The sequence below is a fragment of the Cupressus sempervirens genome, chromosome 2, assembly GCF_028749045.1.
Source record: "Cupressus sempervirens isolate cs-2001-9-10 chromosome 2, ASM2874904v1, whole genome shotgun sequence".
Taxonomy (NCBI): domain Eukaryota; kingdom Viridiplantae; phylum Streptophyta; class Pinopsida; order Cupressales; family Cupressaceae; genus Cupressus; species Cupressus sempervirens.
In genome coordinates, this window is record NC_143119.1 from 84,532,173 (window position 1) to 84,554,181 (window position 22,009).

The 22,009-nt window shown below is 36.7% G+C and overlaps 1 protein-coding gene across 1 annotated transcript in view; it reads left to right on the forward strand.

The window, feature by feature from the left end:
• The window catches only part of CRY3 (cryptochrome 3), a 121,761-nt gene that overhangs the window by 32,626 nt on the left and 67,126 nt on the right, over positions 1–22,009 (forward strand). The window contains exons 2-4 of the mRNA XM_089812723.1: positions 14,532–14,671; positions 14,865–15,080; positions 15,373–15,516. Coding sequence (XP_089668849.1) covers positions 14,532–14,671; positions 14,865–15,080; positions 15,373–15,516 — 500 coding nt within the window. The remainder of the gene's footprint in view (positions 1–14,531; positions 14,672–14,864; positions 15,081–15,372; positions 15,517–22,009) is intronic.

A 22,009-nucleotide genomic window follows, 5' to 3' on the forward strand; every position in this document is an offset into this window, starting at 1 on the left:
GTCCGCGTTTACGCTAGGAAATTAAAAGACTTGATAAACAAAATGGAAAGTAAGCCGGCATACGGACTTCAGAAAAGATGGTTCGTGGAAGGCCTACGCTCGAAGTTGCGGAGGAAAATGAAAATTGTGCCACCGTCGTCATACACGGAAGCTTATAACAGAGCATTGGACTTCAAAAGTGAGTAGAAAACAAAGAAGAAGAAGAACACTAGCTCATCTGATTCTGATGATGACGAGCCTGCCAGAGAAGATAGTAGTGACAATGAAGGTAGTAGCAAGAAAGTTCGCGCTTTACAGAAGGACATGATCCGCATGATGAAGGAGTTTAAAAACATGTAGAAGGAGCCAAAAGGTAGTGAGCTGTGGTGCATGGAGTGTAAGATCGACGGTCATACTAAAGGATCGTGTCCAAAGAACCAATTTTGTGACATTTGTCAGATCATGGGCCATTCGACAAAAGTGTGCCCCTTTAACATGAAGACAAGAGGATCTCCGCAGGTGCTTCTTACACAGGAGGCTTCCTCGTCGGGCAGTAGCGGAAATATGAATAACGCAGGTGCCACATCCGGAGGGTACAAGAATAATAACAGAGGGAAAAATAACAACAATGTGAACAATAACAATAATAATGGGAGCCGAAGTCGAACCCAGTATGATGCAAACGAACGGCCGATTGTTCAATGTCGAGCATGTAATTTGTGGGGTCATTTTGCGCGGAAGTGTCCAACGGCGAACATATTGAAATTATTATGCAGATGGTGCGGACCCGACGATCATGAAGATTCCAGGTGTCCAAAGTCTGAAGTAAACTTGATCACTGCCGGCACGGATGTAGAGGAGGTTTTGGCAATTACACGGAGACAAGCGGAGGAAAAAAGAAAATTGGGGGAAATGCAGGTGAAAATTGGATAGGCATCGTCGGTAGGGACATCTCAGTTGAAAGACATCACCGACACCTTGGCAAAGAACTTCGTAGAACAAAACATTGTACGACAGATCTTACAAACGGAGATACTGGTCAAGATAAGTGACCTCCTTCTCACAATGCCCCAGTTACGGACGACCATTCTGAATCATACACCGTTTTCGAAAGCAATGGAGGACACAGGAAGGGATAGTAGGAAAGTGATGGCAACAGATCCAATGCTCCTGGCACTCACATCCGGACGGCATCCGGCGGTCGTCGAGATGGGGATTTTGGGAAACGTTCTGACAGACACAATTGTTGACTGAGGGTCCGGCGTGAATGTGTTGCCGGAGGATACTTCGAAGATGTTGGGAAAGCCGACGTTGTGGCCACCTACATTCCAGTTGCTCACGGCGGACCAGCACGGGATCAAACCGTTAGGAACCTTGAGGGCTCAACCGGTATCCATTGGTACGCAACCATTTTTATTGGATTTCGTAGTCATTCCATTGAAAAGAAAAGGATATGATGCTATTTTGGGATGGAATTGGTTGGTGCAAGAAAAAGTAAAACATGATTGGAAACAAAATACCCTATCAATGGAGCATGGAGGCAAAAGATTCATAATTGACCTGCACACACAAATGGTAGGTGAGGAGGCAACATCGTCAGACTCATAAGGTGAAGGCGACAGTGACAACAAAAGAAATGACGACGAAGGAAAGAGGAGAATGGAACCGGACGAAGAAAGAATATTGAGACTAGATGGAGGATCGAATGACGACGACCTAGACTCGGTGAATGGCTTTTACCATTGGCAAATAGAAGACTGCGAACTCTTTTCGAGTTGTAATATGCTAAAGGTCGACAAAGGTGAGAAAAAGGAGGAAAATGAGTGTCCGGAGGAATGCAGAGAAGCAGATGACGCAAAGGAGGTTACGGCTGAAGAAGGGAAGGACATACAATACAGACCCAAAAAAAAGAAAAATTCCATCGTCCGGTACAAGGTGAACGGACCACACAAGAAGAAAAGAATGCATCGCACCATAAAATTGGTTGAAGGGTGCCGACAGCAAGGAAATAAGCTAGATGTGCGACGACCGAGGCATAGTGGGCAACGGAGGTGACAGAACAGATGTAAGGCCTAGCATGACAAACATCTCAAACTCAATAAGTTTCCGCCAGGGCAATTGGTACTCAAGTACGACGGTCGGAATGAAGTCAAATTGAAAAAGTTTAAGGTCAGATGGGTTGGACCATATTAGATCCGGAAGGTCGGCAACAATGGATCGATAAAATTGGAGACATTGGACAAGCAAGAGGTGCCTCTGGTAGTTAACAGATTTAAATTGCAAATATATGGTGCCAGAAAGACTCCGTCGCAGTCGCAGAATGGCCAGCTAACTCCCTTGTAGGCAGAATTGAGGTGTTGTTTTCCTTTTTTGTAAAAATATTTAAAAAGAAAAAAAAATTGAAAAAAAAAAAAAATGAAAAAAAGAAAGAAAGAAAAAAGGTAGTTGAGTAGGCCGCGGGAGAATGCCCTGCAGGCAACTCTTCGCGGGAGATGGCCCACGGGCACATCTCCACGGGGGATTGTTCCGCGGGCAACTCTCCGCGGGAGATGGCCCGCGGGCACATCTCCGCGGGAGATTGCCCCGCGGCCAACTCTCTTGTTTGCGGAAGCTTTTCCCCGTGGCTTGTCTCAAACCTCCAGCAGGTAGTCCGCGGGAACTAATCCGTGGGGGTTGTTTTTTCCGTGTTTTATAACATGTCCGCGGGTGTTTTGTCCGCGGAACCTATGTAAGACTGTGTTATATGCTCAACGAATCCGCAAGGGATTTTGAACGCCGATTCGATTTGGCCTTTGGCAGCGTTGATTGAAAGGCAAATTGTGCCTCTTCTTTCGAAGATTTGTTCCTGAAAGACTTGCAAATTCATCCTACGGTAGTGCGACAAGAACTTGTAAATCTCAGCATTTGGAATTCCATTTTTTTAAGATCGCAGGGGTGCTGGATTCTGCCATGGTTTATGCCGTTAGTATTGAAGGTATTAAGAGGTTTGAGGTGATATGGATGGGGGAAATCAGAATTCGAACACGTGACTTGTGACCAAGCGAGGAATACGCCTTTCATCGACTTTCAATTTAATCTGAATCGATCATTGGCAGAATTGGATCGGCGTATTTGGTGTTTGCCTTCGCCTTCGCTACCTTAAGTTGCAGTCCGCGGGAGTTGCTTCGTGTGCAACTGTCTGTGGGAGTTGCTCTGCGGGCCTGGGAGTGCGTGTTTGAGCTGGAGATTCGAAGTGCTGGGAAGGTGTATGGAGGAGCTAAAAATAAAATTTAAAAAAAAAAAAAAAAAAACAATGACAGATTCAAATTGTTTGGAATGAGTAGCAGATGATGCCAAAGGGAAGGGGAAACATTAGTGGCTGTCAGAAAGAGTGTAGAATCGACAGAAAATGACAGAAATAGTGTGTTCCGTGCAGTTTTGTGTGGGTTTCAGAGTACTAATTTGGTCTTGGCGGCCCTCGACCCCACCGGGGGTGTTGCCCCTTGGACCCCTAGTCGTTGCGGATATCAGTCGTGAAGTGTGACCAATTGAGAAGACTTGAAACTGCTACAGGCATGGAGTATCTGTGTACAGAGGCACTGGGAGTAGGTGTTGGTTGTGAGGCTATCTTGGTGGATGCGTAGAGAGCTCGGGAGGAGCTGATCGTTAGGAGACGACTTTTCTTTTTGGGGGGATGGTGTCAGCTGACTGGATGGTCCCAGCGGTGTTTTTGTAGCCGACGGAATGATTGTCGTCGGTGTTTTGTATTCTGTAGCCGACAAAATGATTATCGTCGGTGTTTTGTATTTTGTAGCCGATGGGTAAATAGTTTGTAGCGGAGATAATGTTTGTGGCCGACGGACTCCTTCGGGAAGGTTCGGCAGATAGTATTTATATCTCGTCTGAGATCATTATAAATCATCTTCTATCATTAATCTTATGAAGCATAATGTACTGTTTGGCATATGCAAATATAATTTTGCTGTTCTGTTTCATTGTCTATATGCATTCATTTATTTTACCTATACAGTAAACACCAATTTCCTTTAACATTTCTAAAATCTTCTAGGCAAAGTTTCAACCAAATTAATGAGATTTTGCAGTTTAATCCAATTTCAATTTTTTAACAAAATAAATCCTTTTTTGGCAATCGAAATTCAAACTCTAGATTCAATTTCATTATGAAAATTTCTTTTCAATGAATTTTTTTCAAAATTTCCAAAACAACCAAGCCTACAAATTCATTTTGAAAATGCTCAAGCTTACACAATTACATTAAATTCTCAAAAAATATCTAAGTCCAAAATTTGCAAATTTGTCCTGCCAGATATTATTTTAACCATCAGAAAAAATGTTGTTGAATCCTGCTAGGCCTAAGGACAAAATTACATGTTCTGAAAAATCTAGTTTTGCACTAGGTGAAAACAAACCAAATCCCTTCTAGAGACCAAGATGTAAAATTGTCAATTCAGAAAAAACCTCTGGACCACTCCAAATTTCGCTAAGGCAATCGAAAAATTCCAAAAAATCTGCAAAAATTGCCAAGGCTTGCTCGAAAAAGGGGGTCCCCAAAATTTTTTGGGGTGGTGGTGTGAAAACCTCACAACATGCTAATGAATTTTCCAGGAAAAATCATTATACCCTCAACAGGAAGGGATTTGCTACAGAATATGTTTCCAACAGAAATAAAGAGGGAAAAAACTTGTGAAATTCCCTCTATATAACCAAACTACATGTAGCGTTCTCAACGATAATGCAATGGAAAAATTACCTCAGAAGTTCCAGATTTGCCAAGCAAAAGATCTAAGGCAATGTTAATTGCAGAAGGGAGTTTGGAGATGCATTTTGTATCAAGGAGAAATGGAGGTAAAGAAAAGAGAATTAATGACAATATTTTAACCTTCCTTTCCATTATGCAAATAATGTTTCAAGCTGTGATAATGACAATTACAAAAACCTAATGTCATTGTCCAAATCATTGACAACGTAAGTACAAGCAAAGTCATTATTGAAGCCATGACATTCTAGAAATCTTCAAGCAGTGGCCTCGAAGAATGCACAAGGAGAAAAAATCCAGTACCATCAATGGTGGCTTCTATGGAAGAAGAAACCCTACAATTGATGCTACCATATAACATAAGTTAGTAAAAATCTAGGCAAGTTGTTATCCAACAAAGCTCAAGAAGAATAGTTATCAAGAGCAAATACCCTAGAACTGTGGGAAGCCGTGACAACAAACCCTCAAAAGTCTATTCTCATCATCTTAAAGTGACGTGGCTGTAATGTCCAAAGTTGAGTAAGTATAGGTAAAACATGTATTCTCCTGCATACAACTCTCACATAAAGTGCAATAAAATGAATGAAACCCAACAAGCTGAAAAGAATTGGGGGAAAAAAGGAAATCTGAAAGCATAACAAAATCCAAGAGTCGTGTGTTGTCATGCAAATAAATAAAACAAAAGAGAAGTGGAGTTACAGTGTTAGGGAAATGCTACACCATATTGCAGGATGTAAAAGTCTCCAAGCAACTCCATCTTCATGGCGGCTAGAACATTGAAATTTGTTCAAAATCGTGGTGTGGCTATGTATACACACTGTAACCTTTACTCAAACATGAATAATGGCATCAAGTTTCTGTAAAACCCTAGTGGCGAGAATGGTTAGAGAGGCATAACTTTCAGTCAAGAGAAAAGGAAAACGTGAAAAGCAACATGCAGGAACCCTTTCCAGAAAGCTCAAAATGCAATGTCTAGGGTTATGATATGAACAAGAAAATCTTACCTTCACGTGAGTATGTAGGAGAATGCATCAAACCTTATAATGGCGTCCATGAAAGCTCCAATTGTATCATAAATGATGCAAGAAAAGCGTCCCAAATCATTAATAGAAAAATATTGTAGAATGTTTGGCTAATCTTCAGCAAAACTAGTATAACTGCAGTTAGAAAAGTTGTACTTGCAAGTTCAAAAGATGCATCCAATGTTCTCCATAGTAGACTTAGAAAATGACAAAGATGAAAAATCAAGCAAACCCTCATTGTGGATGCATGAAAGTTCAAGAATTCTTAGAAAATGGCAGAGAAATTGCTAATGTGGATAAAATGGTTAAGAAATGCCAACTTCCAGCAATAAAAACAATCCAGATTTGGCCATGGAGGTGCAACGGAAGTATGAACTAAATGCTCAAACCCTACTTCTCAAGCTTTCTAGAAGTCCAAAATGTGAGAATGAAATGAATTCTAAGTTGAGTCAGCAATATACATGTATATTGCCTCAAATCAAATTTAATAAAATTTGAAGTCCGATAGATTTTATGAGTTTTCTTTATTTCTTTTCCAAGTATGCCATGGGGGGGAGATTTAGAAGATGCTTGGAGTTAGGTGTTAATTTTTCTAACACTTTACATTTTGCATTGAGTAAACATTGTAAAACAAGATATTAAATGGTGTTTATAAATCATTTAATATATTTGTTATTTCAAAATGCAAATAAAGGAAAAGAGTCAAATACAACATGTATCATAATGCTGAGTCTTGGGGGTTATGGGGATATTATGTTTGACTTAGGAGTTATGAATCAGTTTGAGTCATATGGAGGGAATATAGGAACTTGTTGGTCGAATTTGACTCTGTTATGATAGTTAAGGGGTTTTTATTGCTAGCTAGAGTGTTTTTGGGCAGTTTCGAGTGAGTCATAGGTGTCTTTATGACTTGGTGGAGTGTTTTGAGTGGTTTGACTTCATTTTGGAAGGTTCTAGTCCCTTTTTACTGGCTATTTTCATGGATCCGACCCAAGTTGTTGTGGATCTGTGCTTTGTGAGTTTTCATTCGTTATTGTATTTAGTTTTGATTATTGAGGGAAGGTGACTTAGTGATTTTTCTGATCCTTTGTCTTTTTTGGCATCATTTTTCTGTAACTTAGAATTTGATGTGAATATATTTGAAGGCCTATTATTTGCAGATTATCAAGTCTTGTCCTACTTGTTATTACAGTTTAGTTACATCAAGTGATTGATAGGGTGGAATTTCGAAGTGTTGTTAGACCTTCCTGTTCAGACCTTTGTCTCATGTATTGTCTCTTTTTTGTAAGTGATTATTATACAGGTTGTTAATTGTGTTATTTGTTTGAATGTTCAAAAATTTGTCTTGTGAAAGTCGTTTCCTTTTCAGTTTTTTGTCATTTACAACCAATTAATTAAATATTTATGTATAAGTGGTTCATAACAAGTTGTGATTTTGGGATTATTTTTGCACAATACTTAATGCTATTTTTAGGTTCTCATTTTCATGAAAGTTAGCATCCACTGTAGTGAAAGCAATTTTAGGATTTATGTTCTTTGAGTTTTTAGTCAATTAATTTCGAGTTTCTCTATCTCTTTTCCTAGAAATTTCAGTAGTTTAGAAGCTAGGAGCCAACCTAATCTGGAGATTCACTCCATTTTCAAGTGACCCACAACTGAGGAGTGTTTCAATGTTTCCTTCACACATTGAGTTTTGTTAAACTTAACAAGGGTGTAATTTTAGTTGATAACAATAACAAGTACAACTGCCTTCCAGTAATTACTAGAACCTTTCCGCCTTTATAATCAAGCACCATTCATGCTGGGTATGACTGAATGTTATTTATAGACTTTAAATTGGTCTTATTTTATTATTTGGAGGGTGAACAACAGTGATTCAAAGGATATGAAACCAAAATAGAACCAAAATAGGGTGCCGTACAATTCCAGGTGTGACTGAAAAATTGTTATAGTCATGAGGGTGTCTATTTCTTTCATTCTGTAGATGTTTTTGCTTGGTCCCTTATTCATAGTGGAAGATTGCTATTAGTTGAGGTGTTCTATGTTGGTTGGTTCCGACGAGATATTATTCTATAGTATCTAACAAATCATTTTAATAAAGTTAACAAACTTATAAAAATGATAAAATTAAAGCCAATAATACACCCAAATTGAAGAAACTGTAAAAAAAAGGAATCAAAATTTGATTTCACTAGAGTGATACTGGTGATGTTAATGAAAAATGTTGTCAAATGGATCGCTTGCTATAAATGCTCTCTCCAATAAATTTGGAGAATACACCAAATGTCAGCATTCACTTTGGATAGCGGTATAAGAGTCCTCTATAGTTTATATCATGTGAGCTCATCATCATCGTCAACATCAACATCTCCTCTAACACGATTTGCTAATGTTGTAGCTTCATTTGGATTGATTTGATCAAGAGATAAATTGTTATGGTTACTAATTAACTAAGTTGCCGGTTTAGATTTTGGTTCGGATGTGGGTTTGGCATTCGGGTTTGAAATTTGCTCAAATTTTTTTTGGGCTGGGTTTGGGTTCGTTTTGGGTTTGTCCAACAAGATATATATATATATATATATATATATATATGTATGTATGTATGTATGTATGTATGTATGTATGTATGTATGTACGTATGTAAAAATATGTTGCAGCAAATAAGTTCATACACCACTATGCTAATAAAGCAAATTAGCAAAATACACCACCACATAAATTAATGATTTTAATTTTTGTTTGAATGACACTACAAAATGTCTAAATACACCTCTATATGAACATTTCAGTTCAAAAACTTTAAACAACAATGTCAGCATTACTAATTAGTAATCAGTCATAGACTCATATGTGATCAAATACTAATGTATCATTAAAAATCATCAAAGAATTCATCATTAGTAGGTAGTTGTTGATTAGAAGCACAATTAGTGCCAATAGCATTAGCAGTCTCAACCGCAGCGTTAGGATCAACTCCATCATCACTATGTATCTCAGGATCACCATCTTCAATTGCAAGTGCATCAAAGTGGACTCTCAACTCCGCAGCCTTTGGTTCAACATGCCATTGTTTTGCCTCCCCCCTTTGTAGGTATTCTCTTTGTGAGTTGTGAGCATCAAATTTGAATACGCAAATGCCAAGTTATCTGCCTTCTTTGAGTTTGGTCGGTTGCTTTTTATTGAGTGGATGAAGGAGTATGTGCTCCAATTCCTCTCAAATGATGATGAATTAGCAACCTATCAAGATTTGCAAATTTACCAATAAGAAATTAGAAATTAGAGTTTTGAATATTTACCACCAAAAAACTAGAAATTAGAATCTTAAGATTAAAGAATTTACCTATGATAAAATTTTGATGGCAATGGGCTGCAAGTGTTAGTACATTTGTCCATAGAAGTACCACCATTTATGAGCATCAACATTGTTCTTGTCTTCAAGAGCGTCAAGACCACAATCATCGATGCTCATGAAGCTCATAAATTCAAACCTCATTGCAAGTTGTAGGTGCTCAAGAAATTGTCTTCGAAGGGTTACCTTGTACCCTTGAGCAACTTCAGGATCTCTGTACGGGGTAACTCTAGTGGTACTCCCCTTGAGGACCGATTGCCTATAGAACTTGGGGCTCAATGCAAAGGCCAGTAGATGCAAATGGGTAGTCATTTTGTTCCATCTCTCTACCATGATTACTTGTAGCTGGTTGAAGAACATTTCATCAGGATCTTGCTCTCTCTCATTTATGATATTTCTAATGTCCTCAATCATGGAGTCAATGCCATCATATACCTCACCCAAGAAAGGCCTATCCATGCCAGTGTATCAGATCATCCCCAATATTGGCTCGGTGATCTTTGGAAGGTACTCCACACGATCCCACCAAGATTCAGCTAGTATCAATCCCCTTATGGCAGCTGCCTTGGCACTATTAGATTGCTTTCATATGCTCCAATTAGCATTGGTTACCATTCTAGACAATGCCTCTTTAACCTTGACAAGATGTCTCAAAACAATAGTGTTGGAGGCAAAGCGGGTCTCGACAACCTATTTTAAAATCAAAACAATAATAGATTAAACATTTGAAAAATATAAAGTTTTCTAAAGTGACTAGATTTCTAAAACATGTTTAACATTTAAACAATTGAACTTACCTTCAAGAGCTCCAATTTCGAGAATTGTCTAAATATGACTTGCGTCATATGGTGGTTTGTGACAAACATTTGGATCTCTTGTGCCTCTTCATACATTTTTTTATCCACTCAAACTTAGTGCCAATTTTTTGCAGCATTAGGTTGAGTGAGTGCACAACACAAGGTGTTCGAAAAATGTGCTCATACTGCTCCTCAAGCAATAAGCCGGCAACCCTACAATTCCTCACATTGTCGGTTATTACTTAGACAACATTCTGAGGGCCAACTTGCTCAATAGCTTGGATGAGAATGTTTGTAGTGAAAGGACCATCCTTTACCTCTCCTTCACAATCCACAACTTTCATAAACATTGTAGCTTTTCTAGACACTGCAATAACATTTACCAACGGACAGTTCCTTGCATCTTTCCATCCATCCGATACTATTGTCACTCCTATTTTGGTCCATAATCCTTGATGGGCAGCATGGCAGCCTCTACATGAAGCACCTCCTCATCCAATAAAGTGGTGCGTATCTTCTCATAACCAGGGCCCTTGAACCCCTTTGGAGCCTCATTAATTGCTCTCACCATGTATTGCCAATATGGTGAGCGAACAACATTAAATGACAATCCATTTGCATAAACACATCTAGCAATGACTTGATCAACAATGTCTCTAGCTTCATTTTGAAATAATGTTTCCAAGACTCCCATTGGGCTCTTACTTACAATCTTCTATTGAGGAGAATGCAAGAATAGATGGCCCTCTACGGGTGGTTCATTGGTAATGGAAGTTGAAGACATAGATGATATTTTTCCTTTTTTGAAGGCCTACCACTTTGCAATAGATGAGAAGAATTTGCCCTCCGAGCAGCTTTATTTGCTTGCTTTTGTTCTTGAATGTATTTGTTCACAATGTGGTTTGGAAGGAAGCTTTTAGGTGCCACTTCATCAACTTTTTGCTTCCCTGTACAACATTTAATGCCTTTCTGAGGAATAAAGTGCAAATGTGTTTTCACTCTATTGTAAGAACTACTAAATTCCTCTTTGCAATGGCTGCGAATCCATAGATAACCTCCTCCACCTAGCATTTGTTGAACCATTTCCACATATTTCCATAGTGGAGAGCATCGGTCTATTTTGAAGCGGGAGTTTCCAATAGGAGAAGCACTTGCAGCCATTTTGTGAATCTACAAAGAAGTTATGAACAAGCAAAAGTCAAAACAAAAATGAAACGTTCAATTTGATGAGGTCTAACTAATGACTAGTGGTGATTCTACAGTGGAATTAAATCATATAAAGCTTGAAACTAATTAAATAGTTACAATAGACCATCGTGCATCATAGAATAGATGATAATCTAGAATTGAATGCATAATATTTACATTAGATGAGGATCTCGTAATTTTGATCTAGTGGTTAGAGTTCATGTTTATGTTGGAGATTTAATAAACTTTAGGTGATCTATAAGTGTTTCAGACCAGAGAATTCACCCAAGGATAAATGTTCTGTAGCTATAGATTAATGAAATAGTAAATACCTTAAGAGGATATACTCCAACTTCCTATTTCCCCTATTGTGTCGTGCTTGAACTCTTGTTGTTTCAACTTTGGCTTGTGTGAGTGTGTAGGATATGCGATGAATAAATAAAACTTAATACTCCAGCAAACAGTTAACAATGAATACTCTTGAAGCTGTACTTGCACAACTGCTTTTTCAAGTGAAAGTGAACAATGTTTGTGCGACCAAGGTAGAATAAGGGTACCATTAATTTGTAAATGGTGAAGATCGAATAGAGGGTAGTAAGATATGTCTAAGGATTTATGAAACTTGCGTAAGTGACTAAAGCATCATGTAAATTTGTTTCACATAGAGGCAAGTGACACTATGGCACCTGTACAAGGTAATGAGATATTCAGAAAGCATACTCCAGCAAACGGTTAACAACGAATACTTCCGCCTAAATGTTTCGGTTGAGATAATCCAATTCTTTCCCACGTGCACTAATGTTCTAGCTCTAACATTTTTGTGTTGATACTTTCGCCAATTTGCTCGTGGTTTTCTCGTGATTTTCCGTGGTCCACCGTTTTAGGGCTGACACGGCAAATAAAAAAAACTTTTAAAACATGATGTCTAGATAAAGTCGGATGAAATTCGTTGATGTCACACGAAAGTCTTCTTGGGCGCATTGGCCAGAAACGAAAGTCTCCCAAAGTTGATGCATATTTGACCTGGGTCCCTTTGACAAACTCTACTACAAATTTTTCATGTCTGCTACAAAATTACAGCAAATTTGTGCCGCACTAGACTTTCGGCAGAACCGACTTTTGAATTTGCCCTAGCATGAGTGAATATGGTAACTTAGCTAATTAACCATAAGCAGATATCAACCATGGGCAGATACTATGGGAAGACATCATGACCATTTAGCTTCTCTAGTAGATATCATGAGATGTGATGTCACCACACATACTAAGAAAAGATATGAGTATGGTGAATATCATATGGTTGATATTCTTGGGCATACCATACTCATGATGTTATTGTGAGGTAATAGTAGTACACCGTGTTGTTTATTTGGATATAAATCATCCTCCATAGCTAACATGGAATGTTAATGGTTGTAGCTTTGATCGGATGATTCTGGTCAATGAAATCAAATGTTTGAATGGCTTATCGACCTTAAACATTTGATATCTATCCTTTACTATTATTATCATGGAGCATTATTATTATTGATAATAAATTATTGTGTGTGTATATATATTTATAAATATGATATTATATATATGAAATATATAATGCACACACACACACATATATATATGTATATATATTTATATATTATCTGTCTCTCTCTCTCTCTATATGTGTGTATATGTATGTATGTATGCATGTATACTATATATATTATTTATATAATTATTATCATAATCATGATCATACGTTGAGCAAATATTATTTGTGATATATGTTAAAGCAATAACTAATGTGAGTTAAGATATAAACAAGAGACATGTCTCTACAGGAGACATGCCTCTATATATCATATATATATTCATTGATAGAGTAACTTGAAGCACCCAAAAATTAAGTAAGTGCTATTTCAAGTTACAACAGAGATATATCATATCATCTCTGATCAAACCTTAACATGATTGACAACCCCTGAGAAAGCCAAAGCTCATTAAAATGCTGAAGTGACCAAAACTAGGACATTACACAATGCAAGCTATCTTAATTGAATATTGACTATATCTTCGTGAATGTAGTTCATGCCTAGAAGTATTATCTCCAACCTTTTTTGAGATGACAAGGAGTCCATATTTCAATCATTTGAGCTTCACGTTCAATAAACGTAGGGAACCAAAATGTATCCAAACATTAGTAAATAATTTTTCAGTTGTTTCCTTCCCTTTTATTATCTTCTTATGTGAAATGAAACCATGTCTTGCTAAATCTATTTATAATTTACAAGTTATTTTCGTTATGCTTTGATGTGGCAAATTTCCCAAAGCTGGAAAAGATATTCTCCCATGGTCTACTAAGTACTGGAAAAGGCATATAAAACACTTCTTCCATAATTGTAGGCTTGTTTGAACAAAATTATTTGCATCATGAATTTTTAATTGTGCCATGATTCTTCCAACACCAAGGAGGCCTAATTTTTAAGGAATATGCCTCCCTTATGAGAAAGTATTTTGGAATTTCCTTCTTTGACATACAATTTTGTCCAATTTCTAGAGTAGCTCAGCATTGAGATAGAAACCATCTGTTTCTTCAACAAATGCTTCCATTGTTTACAAATGTTGATTTTTATTTTAAAAATCTTCATTGCCCATATATTATATGCTTTGTGCTTTTTTATGAAAAGCTCTAGTTGTCAAATTGTTGCTCAACTTAAATTTATTTTGTAGATGGTCGCTGAAAGAGCATATCCACTCCTTTGTTTTTGTTTTCTTCTTGTACTTGTTCCCCAAATTGTTGAAGAAATTTCTTGGGTTGGATTCATTTTGGATTTCTGTCTCTCAAATAGTTGTTCTTCAACTATTTCCTTATCTAAGTTAATAGCTCACTTTAGTTGGTTCTTTTTTTAGGGAACCAACCATGTGTTTTTCTGCAAAACCCAAGGCTGATATTGTTTTAAAGCAGGATCCATGATCGTGTGGTTCTAAGTTTTAACTGTGGTTCATTACGATTGCTTGAAAATCTACCATTTCACATGGTCTTTGTTGAATATTCTGCTAGCTTGTGTTTCTGGTATACCTCTACTGTCTCAGTGACATTGAACTCAAATCCTTATATTTTTCTCAAAAGCTATTGGCATCCATACCATTTTCACACTGTTCACTCAGTTTGGCAATCTCAATTATTCATGTTTTCTTCTGGCATCCAGTAGGTGGTTTAAATCATCTCAGTGTATCTCACATGGATAATCATGATTGAATTTGCATAATTTGCATACTGCTATGATTTCTTCTTTATTCGTGAATACTGAAGCTACAGTTTACATGCTTTGGCTAGACTTTTTGATAAAATTAAAATATACAATCTTACTGTTGTGTCTTTACTATTTCTGCTTTACATTATTTACTTAAGAAAATAGTTACTTCTAGTGAGAAAGCTTTCACTGATTTGGTCTATGCAGAATTGCGAGCTGAGTTTTTACTAGAGAGTCTGGTTGATTTGAAGAGGAACCTGCTGAAAAGAGGTTCCAATCTACTCATTAGATATGGAAAGCCAGAAGAAGTGCTTCCAACTATTGTTCAATCTTTTGGAGCTCATACAGTTAAGTAGCTGGTTGCTTTCATTTCATGAAACTAAATTCAAAGTACCTGCTGCATTTATTAGTTAGTTCTCTGTTCTGCTCTTTCTTCAGAAGTAGTACATATAATGTAAATAGGGTTTTTCCACATAAAGCATTTGCATAACATAAAACACATGAACTTCTAATTCCTGACAGAAAATAAAACTTGTCCAGGTTTATGCTCAAAAGGAAACATGCATTGAAGAAGTAACGGTTGAAAATCATGTAACAAAGGGTTTGGAAAAAATTACTCTATCTTTGAGTAGATCTACTAGTTTGAAGGCTACAAGTCCAACATTGCAATTAGTTTGGGGGAGTACACTGTATCATTTAGCAGATTTGCCATTCAAGATAGAGCATATACCTGATATGTATACACAATTCCGTAAGGTGAGTTATATGTACCCTTTGTTATCGTGAGGACTTCCTTCAATAAATAGAACTTATTGACTTGCATGATGCCAATATTGAGAAGCACTATTATTTATTTGGAGATGCAAGTGGTCAATGTATTAATTATGAGAAGATTTTTTATTTTTAATGATTCTTACACATGGATTCTTGTCATCGCTTTGGGAGAATGGACAAAAAAGTATGGAACCAATGCTTTTGGCAGCTTTCCTGTTTAGAAGAATATTTACAAACACACACATTCTAGACTTTGACAAGTTAACTTTCTCAGGCAGTAGAAGCAAAATGCAAAGTCCGAACTTCCTATAAGATGCCAGCGTTACTTGGACCTCTTCCCAAGAATGGTCTGAATGAAATTGATGAGTGGGGAAAGATCCCTACCCTTGGCGAGCTTGGATTGAGTATTAAAGATAAGGTAACATAATTTTTGACGTCCACTTTACTCTTACTCAAGATTGTAGGACTTATTATTTTACAGATCAAAATAGAAAGGCAAGTTAATGTTGATAAAGTTGTATATGGAAATTGTATGCAGGAATTAAAGAAGCTAATAGAAAATAAAAGTAATAATGATAAGATCTATTTAACTTTAAAAACTTGTCAACTCAAGCATTAGTAATATGTTAATATTTAGACCAAAAAGTTGTTTTGCAAATATTACTGGACCATTTCAACTCTCAAGTACTGCAAAAAATAATGAACTAGGAGTGTCTAAAATAAATAATAATTAACCATGATAGGTGGCATCAGAAGTAGTCTCTAAACAGTGCTGTAGTTTCCAGAGACGAGCTAACAGTGGAGGAGAAGGGTCTGTCAAACCAGAGAAGCATAACTCATCGCAATAACTCTTCCCAATTCTGATTCCTATGTGCATTATAAATAAATATGGGCCAGAGTAAGGGATTTGAGTTTTTATCTCACTCTACGAATAGGTCCTCTGAATTGAAAAAGTACAGACATAGGAATAAAATTTCTTTCTTTGTGAAATAGAAGCTCAATATTAGTAGCCTATAATCTGTCAGCTGCTGGATCCCACTATCTCAGGGACTTTTACATCTATGTTTGGTCAAAAATATAAACTATCTAGTTCTGACTTTCATTTTATTTGTTCACCGTAAAAGAACTAAAAGTTATATGGGACTACTTGTTTGTAAAGCTTGGTTATCGGTTCGAGTTCGATTCAAAATATGGGTTCGAAGAACTGGTTCGCCAGGACAGCAAAATTTGGATTTGTTTGGGTTCGTTCGTACAAAAATATGTAAAAATTATAATAAATAAATAAATAAAAATACACACACACACACATTTATGAAGCCTGGAAGCAGAAACTTATATAAAACTTTATAAATATCTGATTTTGTTTCTAATATAGCTCAAAATCCAATCTTCCAACTCCTTGCACATACTTTTGCTCAATCACCTATTTGCTCACAAAATCACCTATTTGCATACCACAAATGATGTTTGAAGCCAAAATAACCTATTTACATTCACTTTGTAGGGCTTCGGAACTCAAAACAATATCAAATATGTTATAAAAAACGACTTAAAAGCTGTTTGTCGCCGGAAATTCGCCCAGGTTCGATGCAAATTTGATCTAGGCACATCAAATTCGCTTGGGTTCGAATTTCCAACCTGTAGGTTCTAACCACCCAAACAAAACCTTGCTCGAATTTGGGTAGAAACAGACCAGTATTTCAAACTGGTTTGAACCCATATGTGGTTTCGGGGACAAATCAGCGAACCCGGGTAACTAAGTTGTAAAGGTCTCCTAATTTTTTTTAACATCTGCTGAGATACTTTAGTTAGCCCCCACTCCATTGGACTATAGCCGAATTGGATTAAGCTCCAACATTTGATTGGCAAATCCACACTCTGTCTTTGATCTCTTTTGTGTGATTTCTTCTCCAATTTACACCTCCTTTCACGAGGTCTTGTTGTGAGGTTTTCACACCATCACCCCATTGCAAATGGGGACCCCCTCTTTTTCTTTTGGCTGTAGTAGTTGTCATAGGTGGTGGGAATTTTTGGAGAGAGAGCATAGGACATAGGGTCGATCAGTTTTGAATAAGGTGCGAGAGTGAGTGAAGGATGAAAAAGTGTGATATCAACATTTAGATCAGAGACTAGGAGAAGTGAGATTGGAGACAAAACTACAGCCTATCACAAATCTATTTCCATGATCATGGAGAAGGCTTGAAGAGAGGATAATTTTGAGTGAGTTTGGGCAATGCATGGAAGGTAAAATTACAAAGGGCAAGGCAGAATCTGCCCGCCCCTTGGGATTCAAAATCCCAGCACTACCTTGATTTCCTTCTCTCATAAGTCCCAATCTTAGCCTACCTTCAAAATCTGCCTAGGTGTGGAGGTTTTAAGGTGATAGAGGGAAAATTTGGCATAGTATGAGGGTCAAATTCTTAGGAGAAAATTGATAATAAGATGGAGAGAAATTGCAATTTAATTACTGGTAAACTTATATCAGAGGGTGATATTACTTATTTCCAGATTACCAATCTGTTGTATTTTGTTTACATGTTTGCAGATGAATGCAATTCAGAATGTATATATGCAAAAAATAAATATTTAGATTTGAGAGATGTGTTAATGCTTTTATTACTGGTATGATCTGAAGTTCTGAACTATGATCTGCAACTATTTATTGATTTAGACGGTTCTTATCTCTTGACTTTTATATACACCCACCAATGGCCATAACAAGGGCGGACATGTCAATTCAATCTGAAGAGACAATGATTTGTTATTTCCAAAAACCCCAATCCTAATCAAGTGTTTATATTTTACCAAATAAACATATGTAAACACCGATCTTAATAAGGTGCTATTAGATAAACAAATAGTCACTGATCTATATAAAGCAAGGACCACAAACTTGATCAATGCTTGATTGATTTAGCAAAATAACAATGCTCGATTCAAGAGAGATTGTTCAGATTTCAGACTTAGCATGATATGGATAATAAGGTTAATTACAAGGATGATTTTGCTGATGGCAAGAATAATGTTTATGTCTCTATGTATGTATGTATATCAGTTCACATGGTGAACTGATATACATACATGCACACACATACAGTTTCCAGGTCTATCCTTGAATTTTGACCGACTCTACCATATCTTAACACTCCCTCTTAGCTAGTGAAGATAACTAGGTGTGATCTAGTTTAGATACCACCTAACCCATGATATCAAGGAGTATACAGAACATCAAGTCATATGACATATGCATATCCTTGTTATGGTATGTGCACTGACATCACGTCACATGATGTCTACCATAACATATCATGGCATGTCCTTAGATATCATGTTACATAATATCCACCATGATTATCTCATAAAGAACATATTGATACACAACTGATTTCAAGTTAGCATAATATCTATCAATAAGTCCAAGAGATGTTTACTATGAAGACATTTCCATGAATATCAAGTCAGCATGATATTCATCATGATAGTGAACATTGTAATTTCATTAGCTTACAATGTTGAATACAAGTGCACATTATCAAAAAGATCCTCACCTTTCAATAATGTACACAGGGTGCCCATAAAGTCATAGAGTTAGACATGAAAAAAGAGTTAACACATTAAACATCTTAAAAAAAAATATAAATACATATTAGTACAAATAAAACAATTTTGAGACTTAGTCTCAATAAATTACATTTCAATACATATTAGTACAAATAAAATAATTTTGAGGCTTAGTCTCAATAAAATACATTTCAACCATACCGAGTTCCTTTCTGAAGTGCTCCACTTTAACTCTGGAGACAGATTTAGTGAAAATGTCTGCTGTTTGATCACTTGTACTAATATACTCCAATTGGATTGCATTCTTGTTACTTAATTTTAACACATGTTAAAATTCAGTGCTAAACAATGATCAAAGGAAAGTACGCATTTTTATTGCATTTAGCTCATGTTTCAACTACTAAATCATACTTCATTCAGAATGAAAGAGTAGAGAAAAAATGTCCTTGTATTTTCCATCATGATAGATACAAGTGATATTTATAAAACTGAAAAGAAATGAATGCTGAAAGTAAATCCTCTAACGCATTTGACCATGAGAGTTCCTACTCTATAAAAATGCATAGCATAAAAGAAAGAGCACAGAGTAAAGAGGGTCATAGGGCACCAGTCATTGCCTGTAATTATTGGTCGATTTGCATTTGTCCAATCTTCTCTCTTCGCTGCCCTGAACCATGCTTCCTCTAAGTCTTTAAGTTCTGCATACGTTAGAGTAAGTGTTAGATCCAGTGAATTGAAGCAATGATGGAGCATCTCACCTCATACAAAAAAAAATCTATGCTACTGTCATGCCGCGCACTTCTATAAAATACGAACATCTACCAACAGTAGAGGCAAGCAATCATGCCAAAGAATGTTTTGTTACTAACACGTTTGTTTACTGTGCAATGTCCTGTATTTAATAAGTACGCAGATATAACTGTAGGCTCCTATGAGGGTTATTGAGCCCGATGTACTCATTAGAGACAGGACCTGCGGAGCTGATCAGAACAAGAATAATGAAAGTATAAAGGGACATATTTGTTTATAAAACCTTTTGCTTTTGCTTCAGAATACAATAGAGTGAAAGAGTGCAACAACATTCAGAAGCTTCAGGATGAAAGTATGAAAATTGTCAACACAAAGCTACAACATGAACAAGAAGATGTATAATCAATGATATGAAGAAAGGATGAGTGTCAAGTTACAGTTACAGGAGCATCAAGAAGCTATAGGACAAGCAATATGCTACAGGAAGGATGTTGCAAGTTGACAGGTCAGATATTATGTCATGTCTTTGAAGATGAATTGAAGGACTGCTTTCAGCTTGGACATACAGTATGGACAGGCTAGTGCAAAGCTACAATATGAGCAAGAAAATGGCCAATCAATTGTATAGAAAGCAAATACAAATACCTGTAACAATGTAGTGTTGTCGTGAAGCAAAGCAAATTATCAACTAAGGGAAGGATTGCACAATAATATAAATCATGCCGAAAGATAATGATAACAAGGCGATGTGCTATAAGAAATGACAGAGATAAGGATAAATCATTCATGAGCAAAGATCAACAGGGTTGTTGGTGCAGTGAATATTTGGTGTCAGTGATCATTTGCCACCACCAATAAAGCTTCATACAGTTTGTCTGGAAAAATGTAATGCAATACTGGAAGAGATAAATTACATCAGAAATGAATGCTACAGCTGTAGATACTTAATAAAACATTGTTTTAATGCAATTCAAGATTCATTTCAACACTACAAGAAAAGATAAGCCTCTTAAATGACAGAGAAATAGCAGATTTTGTTATGGATGCTGCTGTAGCAGCACTACAACCCATAAGATTCTATGCTAAAGTTTTTCAAATATTGATGAAACTGGAGAAAAATTAGACTTAAATCCATGCTAAATATTCAAGACTGTCAGATGCTCAATGGGGGTTTTCCACAAGATCAAGAAATTTATTACTATCAGTGCCAAACCAGAGAAATTTTTACAGGAAAAGCTCAAAATAGTGAGACTGGAAGAGAAAAGATACCCAAAAAAAAATCAGTTTTGGTGTTAGCAATGGCAAAAGTAAGGTCACGTCTGCTTCAAAGAAACTTAACAGCAACTCTCTAGGAAAGAAAATCCCAGTCATGGATATATTTTGCTTCAAACATAACCCAGGCATGGCAGCAGAAAAAACTCTATAGTATGGCAAAAAATGCTATCAAATAAGCATGTTAATCTCCATGAAAAAGTCGAAAATCTCCAGGAGTCATGGTGACCAAAGAGCAAGACAAGCCACAAAACCTCAACAAAAAGGCACAGCCATACATCAGGAAAAGAAAAGAATCGTGACATGAGTTCAAGAGTGGCTTCAGTCTATCAAAGAAAACCCCCAGCCGTGTATGAAACCGCAACTGACACAATAGCAGCCATCAAAACAATAGATAAAGAGTAAGAAAGACGAAGTTAGAAAACTCCAGGTTTTTGAAAAATGGCAGCCAGATGCATCATGTAAAAAATCAAGATTAAGAAATTGTACAACAAAAGAAATTTGTAGCTTTCATTTCAAATCTGCAACAAAAACATGCACCCCAGTCATGGCCAGATGTATGTATTTTGAAAACCTAGAAGGGAAAAAATGAAATAGCCTACATCTCTTCTTTTATCATTTCAAATCTATAGGAGGATTGAATAAATTTGGAAAAATCTTTAGTTTTCCTCTACAACAACAGCCGGCCACAATCAAAGAACACCTAGAAATCACAAAGTTACAGAATGAATGATGAAATTAGTAACAGTTTTCCTCTTCAAATTTCAAATACGAAACTCAAGCTTTTGCAAAAATAAGATATGCACCTACAGAATACTCATGCAGGATGCTAAATTTGAGATGTATTTGCATGTTTTGAGTTTGGACCCATGAAAAATAGCATTGCATCCTTCAGGTTGAGGCATGACATCAACAAAGAACCCTACGCTTTCGAAAAGAAGCTCTAGATTATCAAAACGGTGAGAAAGAGAAATAGAGAAGACCAAAATAACTCATTAATGGTATCCCGAACAATTGGATTATTTCCAAATCTCAACATGAAGTGCAACGAAGCAATGGCGGCTGAAGAACCATAGTTTTTTTTTCAAGAAACCCTCAATGGCTCATACTTTCTTCTTCCAAAAAGTGCGAGTAACAAATGCAAAGATGTTTTTGTCTTACGGTTGTCTTCATAATACTTGGAGTATAAGCAGCCACATTGCCATTTCCTGGCCTAGTGGTGTGTCTTCTTTTTTGCCTTTGTTTTTGTCAATAAAACATATGCTTTAGCCGATCAAATGCCTATGAAGCTTAGGGATTTTAACGTATGTTTTTTTTGTTAACTTTGC